Raw genomic sequence first — 9,717 nt, 5'->3', positions numbered from 1 at the left:
CCCATGGGTCCATATCTCCTAGGAAAAAAATCACAAAATTTTTTCCCGAGATACGGGTCTTCTTATTTTATAAAAGGAACTCATAAAAAAAATTTCAGCCAAATCGGGGATCATGAGGTCATTTTTTGCCAAAATCCGTCCGGTTTGTAAAAGAATGACCCATATATACTATTTTTTATAGCAATATAAAGTCCAACTATTTTTAAATAACAAAAATTCCCGCAGTCAAATTTAGTTCACCAGAAAAATTCATACGTTTTGTAAAGTATCCACCTCGAGATATCGGTACGCCGGCATATCAAATTTTACTAGAGTAGTTTTAATATAATTTCAGTTGTAGCTTCTAGGTAGAAGGAGAAGCAATGCAAGACAACAAAATATTCAACTCTTAGATACCAAAATTTCTTTGGCTGCGGTATTTTTCTTTAGAATATTGGAAAAATATTTATTACCTAAAGCAAATACTCTTAAACTACGATAAATATGATGAGAACTTTGCACCAGCGTGAACAGTAAAAGAGTCTCCTGCATTGCCAGAATATTTACCAACCATACTTAATGAGTATTTCGCACTCTCATCATCAATAGCAAAACTACTATAATATGCAGTACGAGTTTCATTCGCAAAATCTTCTAATTGAAACCATAATTCCTGAATTCCATTATTTGTCATAGCATGTAATTTCTCTAATCCAATAAAGTATTCGCCCTCCAGATTACCGAAACCTAATTTATAATCAATCCATTTGCGAAAGAAGTTTATAGCACCATCCTGACGCCTTTGAATAATTGTCCACCCGGGACCATTGTTTGGATCTCGCAGACAGTATACGTAAAATGGCTTAAGTCCTGATTTTGGTATATAAATTTGGTAGATGCCACTATTTTTATAATTTCTTAATGCTTCAGCACAATTCGTTGGTAACTGAAATGAATTCAATCAAAAACCATTTGATTTTAAGGTTGCAGTTGAAATAAAATTTACCTGTCCCGGATTATCGTTATGTGAATTGACTCCAAGAACTGCGCAAAATACCAGCAAGGTAATTATTAAGACACCAAAGTTTTTATTTGACATTTTAACAAAATGACTGAAAATGGATTCGAGTAACGAGTTTTTATATCTGGGTTTTGGGCAAATATTTTAATATTATCTTATCAATGGAGTTGTACTTTAATTAGTGAATTCAAATTAATAGCTGTTACTGGGTTAAAGACTTTTTAATTTGTTAGAAAAATTAATTACATGCACTTCTTTATACTAAAAACCTGTCTTTCTTGATATAAATCAATGGCATTGCCTATATGAGTAACTGAAAAGAATTAGGAGCGGCATCCTCATCGCTAACATTGCCGACTATGAATTAAGCCATAATATACTCAACTAATCACTTCGAGTTGTTTTAAAATTTTTATACTTGCTTAAATACTCATAGTGCTTAATGATACAGTATATGCCCATACTTCTTATATTAGGAGAATATTTTTATGTATTCCATATAGCAGTGCCAGTTAGTAACTTGTTACTTTATTTATATTTACATGTATTATATATATTATTTTTATATGTTATATATATTTATATACTACATATATATGATTCTATACTGTACTATATTATAAATGACAATTTATTTATTCTTAACAAATGGTTTTATAAGTATAGAACTCATCTGCTAATAGGACGAATTGCAATGTGAGTATACTTTAAGGAGTAGTAATAGTCATGCCAATCAAACCAGTTAACACCTTGTGCAAATTTATCTTTAGGGTACGGTCCGCGTAAATACTGCCCATTTAAGTTACTGAAAACAAATAAATTCATTAATGTATAAAATATTTCCAGTACTTTACACATCAAAAAACGGTTACACATCAAAAAACGACTGAAACATTTTGAAGCCTACATACTTTATATAGTAATCACATCTACACATCATACAGAAATTGATTGCGCTTCATAAACAAATCATATATGGTATATTTCTTTTAAAAGCCTTATATGTAGGCAATTATTAAGGCTTTTTTTTATATACCTTTTATGGCAGGTCTTGTACCACCAAGCTCCGGTATAGGTTTGTGCACAACTTTTATCCCAAGTATCATTATCGTTATCCTTTGTTGAGAACTTCGCACCAGCGTGAGCAGTGAAACTGTCTCCTGCGTTACCGGAATATTTACCCAATACAATAAGTTCGTATTTTGAGTTTTCATCATTAATACCCCAATTTGAAGGAAAACCTTTTTTTATTGATATGAATCAGTAGCGTCCTAGGTATCGATAAGTCGGTTATAAATAAAGAATAGTGTCTATAAAGTGCCCTAATAGAAATCAAGACTAACAATTTTTGTATTTTTAGTTTAATGCTTACTCCATGACTTAAATATTTATAAGTTAATAAAAAAATTTTTTATCTGAAAATATTAAATATATAATACACTGAATAAGTCGTTACCTCAATCCTTAATATCTGAGCTGTTTGTTACTCTATTTCTTAGTATTTATTATATTATACTATTTATTAGTTATTGTAATTTTTAATATATAAGTTGATAAAAAATTTATTTAATTTTAAACGCGGTAAGTATTAAATAAATAATCTAAGTGATAGAAAAAGTACTAATTTTTTATCAAAATATTTGAAAAATACTACTAAATTAATAATTATTTATATATTTTAATTTTTTCAGTACAATTTTTATTAGACAGTTATCACGACTTGAATTTTCACCAATCGTCAACATAAAACTTTTCTATTTTGGCAATAACTACCTTATGAAAGTGATGTGTACATAAAAACATCGATAAAACTACTATGATTTAGTTAGTTAGTTAAAGTAGAGTACCAGTCAGAAATATTTATAAAAGCAAGAGTCTGGCCTGTAAATAGACACAACATGTATTCTTACGTCCTTTTTTTGAAAGTTGATAGACATGCGTTGTAATAGATACCACAGGGTAGGCTGAGTCTAACTCCATGCGATCTTATGGTTCAGTGCCCTTTGAAGACAAATATTAACGTAAATAACTTTGGTTTGCTCATGTGTATTAGGTCAGAGGTTCTGTATTTGGAGTAGATTGGCTATGCACCCCTTGACCTGATTGTTGAGGTAGTATGGGTATTTTTTTAATTATATTGCACTCCTCACATATTAATACTACAACAGAAGTCTTTCGTCGTCTTAGTTTTTGGTTCTTTACGTAGAATATTCCCAAACTGACACCTCTTTCTTAAATCACAATTTATGATGAAAAAAAATGAGCAAAGATATTCGATAACTTGTTTAAAAAAGAAAGAGGCAATAAATATTTAACGGCTAACGAAATAGTCAACGTAAAGTAAGGAATTGAAACCCGGACGTATAAATATAATAAAAAATTTAACAGCAGACGGGATCGACTGTTATCAGAAATGTTTAAATTATTCTAAATTAAAGAATTTAAATTGAGACTTTTGACACGTAAAAAGTAAATTGCCAATCCTATATATGTTGAGTGCGTACTCACTGATCAACTTTGGTCACGACTGCATTATTGTTACCTTCTGTCCTTTCTTTTATTACAAAGATTGTTCTTTTTAATTCCAACTGAAAGTTTGGAATAAGATTTGAATTATTAACGATAGGAAACGAATAAAATATATTTTTTTAAAAAACTTTAAGTTACCTGAATCTATATGAGTCCATGTATACAGAATTATCTTTCGGTTCAGATATTTTAACAATTTCTTCTAATTATATTGATTTATCAAATTGCGTATATTAACATAGATCAGCCAGTAGATGTTAAAACTTCATTGCCTTGCAAGAGATGGTGCAGAAACTCTTTTAAGATATATTTTTAAAGTGGTTACTCTAATAAATATAGATTGTAATAAATATTATATTCACACATGAATTATGTCTTTTTTTTTTATTTTTTAGGACCCACTTATACCTACTTATGTTTGTATTGCTTTATATACATTGTGTGAAAATTAAATTATTATTTCTTTGCATTTGTTTCAACTTACTTTCTAGAAAAACTCATTTCATGATATTGTAATTATAGTTATATATAATAATAACTGTTAATTTTTTGTATCTGCTCTAACAGACTTTAGCCTGATTAAGACAGCTTATTACATATTTATTTCTTTATTTCCTTATTGCTGTACTTATACCTTCTCTATACCTTCCTCTTCAGAATATTTAAAATTTCTTCCATTGTTTCCACTGTTTCCACTGTTTTTTATCTCAATTTATTAATATATTCAATGCAGCTTTATTATCATAAAAAATATAGATACTGTCCTCTACATATCGCGTTTAAATATATCCTTCAAAAATTGGTTTTCAATAAATAAAAGAAGTAACTAATTCTTTTTTTAGAATAATACAGAAAAAATTTACTTTTATTTTCCATTTTTAAAAAACATTAAATGTCTATTAACAACTGGTTCTTAACATCTGTTCCACTCGCATGGCCAAAAAATTTATATGCGAACAGGGCGTATTGCCATGTGAGTGTATTTGAGTGAATAGTGAAAGCCGCGCCATTTAAACCAGTTAATACCTTGTGCGTATTGATCGTGTCCGTACGATCCACGTAAGTACCGTCCAAACATATTGCTGCAAAAAAAATTATTACATATAAAACTTATATTATTTTTTGTTTATATAAGCCATTAGATTAGTACAAAACTCTATTGTAGTACTATGACAATCAATCATATTAATAGTTTATGCGCCAAAACATTACTGGAATATATCACAGCAATACATGAATTGGTATGCCATATAACTTTAAAAAAAACTTTATTTCGTGTACATATGCTGTAAATAATTTATTTAAATAATTACTGCACCTTTGATGACAGGCTTTATGCCACCAGGGGCCTGTATAGTGATCCGCACAATTTCTATCCCAATCATCATTATCATTATCTTTTGTTGAAAACTTTGCACCAGCGTGAACAATAAAAGATTCTCCTGCATTGCCAGAATATTTACCAACCATATTTAATGAGTATTTCGAACTCTCATCATCAATAGCAAAACTGCTGTAAAATGCCGAACGGGTTTCATTTTCAAAATCTTCCAACTGAAACCATAATTCCTGAACACCGTTATTTGTCAATGCATGTAACTTCTCCAATCCAATAAAGTATTCACCTTCCAGATTACCAAAACCGACTTTATAATCAATCCAATTACGATTGAAATTTATAGATCCATCTTGACGTCTGCTGACAATTGTCCAACCTGGACCATTGTTTGGATCTTTTAAGCAGTATACGTAAAATGGCTTAAGTCCTGATTTAGGTAAATGAAGTTGATAAATGCCGTTTTTAAAATGTATTAATACTTCAGCACAGCTTGTTGGTAACTAAAGGTAATAAAATAAAAATCTCTTCGATTTTATAGGTGTAGTAGTAATATATCTTACACCACTCGGACTATAGTTGTGCGAATTGGCTCTTATAACTGTGCAAAAAACGAATAAAGAAATTATTATGATGCTATAGTTCTTTTTGGACATTTTAACCAAATTACTACAAATGGATTTGAGTAACGAGTTTTTATATAAAAATCTTGGAAAAATTTTTTTATATTATCTTATCAATTAATTACTTTATAATTACTGTTCTTTATTTCAGAGAAGATGTGATTTTATGACCCGATTTTCTTTAAGTGGGTAATAAATAAATATTAACTTTTTTCAAACACACGAGAGTATAGAAATTCCATAACTATTGTTGTTTTCTATCTTAAGTTGAAACTCATTTATACTACGAAACCTCTACGAATAGATTACATCTGATGAGACTAAACAAATCTTTATCTTAGTTTCTTTTTGCTGTGGTATTGGAGCGTGAGAAAATCTTTCTATATTTTTATAACTATGTACTTGTTTGTACTTAAACTAATAAATAAAAATAAGATAATAATATACTAAATTAACAATAAAATTTTTGAAATGAAGATCGTCTTAATTTTTTTTTTTTTGTTATCACGTAAGCATATAATAAATACAGTTGAACTTTTATATATATATACGGACCTATTCTGTGCACTTTATAAACTTGTCAAACATTGACACTTGTCAAAATTGACTGCTGTAAAGGTTTTGGTATTCAGTGACATAAATAAAAAGCTCTTTTCCTTGTTAGTTGTCAATACCTCAAATTCTGTTGACAACTATAAAAATATGCTCTTTTTAAGCATTTTTTATTATTTGCATGCATGACAAATATTCTTAACTAAAATATACGTTCTTTACAAGCATATTTTTTATTTGTTTTTGAATGCATGAAAAACGCTTTTGACAACTTAAAATATATGCTGTTTACAAGCATTTTTACGAACAGTTACGAACAATTACGAACAATTACGAACAGTTACGAACAGTTTTATATACAAAACACTTTATACCATAGTGTGGTGAGAAGCATTAGGTATGGTACTAAAGCTTTGAAATTTGTCCAGATGTGTCCAGAATACCAAAAAGCTTTCTGCTTTATAAAAATCAAAAATTTTATTAAAGAATTTGACAAATTTGTCAAGTGCACAGAATAGGTCCGATAATATATATATATTATTTTTTATTATATATACTATTTTTTATAGCAATATAAAGTCCAACTATTTATAAATAACGAAAATTCCTGCAGTCAAATTTAGTTTCCCAGAAAAAATCATGCGTTTTGTAAAGTATCCACCTCGAGATATCGGTACGCCGGCATATCAAATTTTACTAGAGAAGTTTTAATATAATTTCGGTTGTAGCTTTTGGGTAGAAGGAGAAGCAATGCAAGACAACAAAATATTCAACTTTTAGATACCAAAATTTCTTTGGCTGCGGTATTTTTCTTTAGAACATTTGAAAAATATTTATTACCTAAAGCAAATACTCTTAAACTACGATAAATATAATTAGGTTTTTTTTTTATTAGAACTCGTCTTCTTTAAAAAAATTGGCTACATAAATGAGATATGCGCTGTTAAAACAAGTATATAAATAGCTCAGTTTTCAGATGATAAAACTGAACAGCATTTTGTACTTCTTATAACTTATGTTAACTATGAAAATATTATTTCAGCCAGTAGATGACTCACAATAACTTTTATATTTTGCACTTTAATTACCATTTACAAGAGCTATTAATTAGAAAGTCTAACTTACTCGTTCCTTTAAACATTACTGTAGACAATTCCGCAACGTAGACCTCTTCGAACATTATATAAACATAGTACTCATATATAAATGCTTTGTGGAGTCCTATATCAGAATCAGACAATGAATGTATTATATTTTTAAGGAACGTGAGAAGAAATTATTTTATTACTTTACTCATATTACTCACTTTCTCAGTTACTCATATAACACAGCAAGTTGAAGAAATCGAGAAATAATGCTTATAATATTTACTCTTGGATATATATGAAAGTTATCTTAATCCTAAGAAGTAACCTCCATCTCTAGTGTCTTTCTTAATGTGGACTTACATTTCGTTTAAAAGATAAGTTTATAAGTGGCCTCCTTGGATTACAATTTTTAGATTTAAGCAATGTTTTTTTTTTTATATCTCAGAAACCATTGTATTGAGTCCGCTGACACAATTAATCTTTTTTTTTATTTCTTAATTACTTAAACTTATTAATACTTTAATTGCAGTTTTATTATGCCTAAAAGTATATATATACTCTTCTTCTAAAAAGTTTTAAAGTTAAGTTTTAAAATAAAACAAAGAATTTATTATTATTGTTAATAATACTCAGAATGTTTAGAATGACATTTTATTGATTTTTAATAATTGTTCTTTGAGTGAAGAAATCAACTGCGAACAGAACGAATTGCCATGTGAGTATATTTGAGGGAATAAAAATAACCATGCCAAGCAAACCAATTAACACCTTGTCCAGTTTTATCTTTTCCATACTCTCCTCGTAAATACAGTCCATTCAAATGGCTGTAAGTAAAGTAATTTATATATGTATAATATGTAGAGTATATATGGAAGTCAAGGAGGTTAAGAACCTCCTTTATGAGGTTTATTATTTATATGTTATTTATGTGATTTAGATTTATGACTTGATTTTATTCACTTAAAGTGAAATAAAGAGTTTTATTTACATATATTGTTTAACTGGCCTCCATATGTGGTACTTCTCTTATTTGATTTAAATCACAACATATTAAATAGTTCCACTTTTCTAAATGTACTTTAATTTTAAGAACGAGACTACCAATTCGTTTATGTAATTCCTTAACATTCCTCCACAGGCAAAGCTATATTTAATTGCAAATAAAGGACAGCAGTTCAATCACTGTAACATTTCGCTACTTTACCACTATCGTTCCTATCACTTTTATTATATATCCATGAACTACTAAAATGTATCGAAACCTATTTACTAATATTAAAAATATTACCTTTGTTGGCAGGCTTTATACCACCAGGCGCCTTTATATTGATCTGCACAATTTCTCTCCCAGTCATCATTATCGCTATCACTTGTTGAAAACTTTGCACCAGCGTGAACAGTAAAAGAGTCTCCTGCATTGCCAGAATATTTACCAACCATACTTAATGAGTATTTCGTACTCTCATCATCAATAGCAAAACTACTATAATATGCAGTACGAGTTTCATTCGCAAAATCTTCTAATTGAAACCATAATTCCTGAATTCCATTATTTGTCATAGCATGTAATTTCTCTAAACCAATAAAGTATTCGCCCTCCAGATTACCGAAACCTAATTTATAATCAATCCATTTGCGAAAGAAGTTTATAGCACCATCCTGACGCCTTTGAATAATTGTCCACCCGGGACCATTGTTTGGATCTCGCAGACAGTATACGTAAAATGGCTTAAGTCCTGATTTTGGTATATAAATTTGGTAGATGCCACTATTTTTATAATTTCTTAATGCTTCAGCACAATTCGTTGGTAACTGAAATGAATTCAATCAAAAACCATTTGATTTTAAGGTTGCAGTTGAAATAAAATTTACCTGTCCCGGATTATCGTTATGTGAATTGACTCCAAGAACTGCGCAAAATACCAGCAAGGTAATTATTAAGACACCAAAGTTTTTATTTGACATTTTAACAAAATGACTGAAAATGGATTCGAGTAACGAGTTTTTATATCTGGGTTTTGGGCAAATATTTTAATATTATCTTATCAATGGAGTTGTACTTTAATTAGTGAATTCAAATTAATAGCTGTTACTGGGTTAAAGACTTTTTAATTTGTTAGAAAAATTAATTACATGCACTTCTTTATACTAAAAACCTGTCTTTCTTGATATAAATCAATGGCATTGCCTATATGAGTAACTGAAAAGAATTAGGAGCGGCATCCTCATCGCTAACATTGCCGACTATGAATTAAGCCATAATATACTCAACTAATCACTTCGAGTTGTTTTAAAATTTTTATACTTGCTTAAATACTCATAGTGCTTAATGATACAGTATATGCCCATACTTCTTATATTAGGAGAATATTTTTATGTATTCCATATAGCAGTGCCAGTTAGTAACTTGTTACTTTATTTATATCTACATGTATTATATATATTATTTTTATATGTTATTTTATTTATTTTATTTATTTTATTTTAAATGCTTTAAGGGTCAAAAAACCCTTACATTGCATCATCTTATAACTAACTTAAAAACTAACAAAAAAAGAGATAAAAAAGAGATATTATTTACTTAATATA

General features: G+C 28.9%; 3 protein-coding genes across 5 annotated transcripts in view; 1 reads left to right on the top strand and 2 right to left on the bottom strand.

The window, feature by feature from the left end:
- Positions 1-9,717, top strand: part of LOC119679685 — a 131,752-nt gene that overhangs the window by 29,841 nt on the left and 92,194 nt on the right. The window lies entirely within an intron of this gene.
- On the bottom strand, positions 438-1,093 carry LOC119679697 (angiopoietin-related protein 2-like). Its single transcript, XM_038092190.1, has 2 exons — positions 986-1,093; positions 438-925 (listed from the first exon to the last, which is right to left on the bottom strand). Exons 1-2 carry the CDS (start codon positions 1,076-1,078, stop codon positions 473-475), a joined length of 546 nt encoding a protein of 181 aa, XP_037948118.1. The 5' UTR covers positions 1,079-1,093; the 3' UTR covers positions 438-472.
- Positions 7,763-9,108, bottom strand: LOC119679692 (fibrinogen C domain-containing protein 1-like). Its single transcript, XM_038092185.1, has 3 exons — positions 9,001-9,108; positions 8,417-8,940; positions 7,763-7,952 (listed from the first exon to the last, which is right to left on the bottom strand). The coding sequence occupies exons 1-3, from the start codon at positions 9,091-9,093 to the stop codon at positions 7,817-7,819; spliced, it is 753 nt and encodes a 250-aa protein (XP_037948113.1). The 5' UTR covers positions 9,094-9,108; the 3' UTR covers positions 7,763-7,816.

Source organism: Teleopsis dalmanni, chromosome 2 (genome assembly GCF_002237135.1).
Source record: "Teleopsis dalmanni isolate 2A chromosome 2, ASM223713v2, whole genome shotgun sequence".
NCBI lineage: Eukaryota > Metazoa > Arthropoda > Insecta > Diptera > Diopsidae > Teleopsis > Teleopsis dalmanni.
This window is presented reverse-complemented; position numbering and strand designations above follow the sequence as displayed.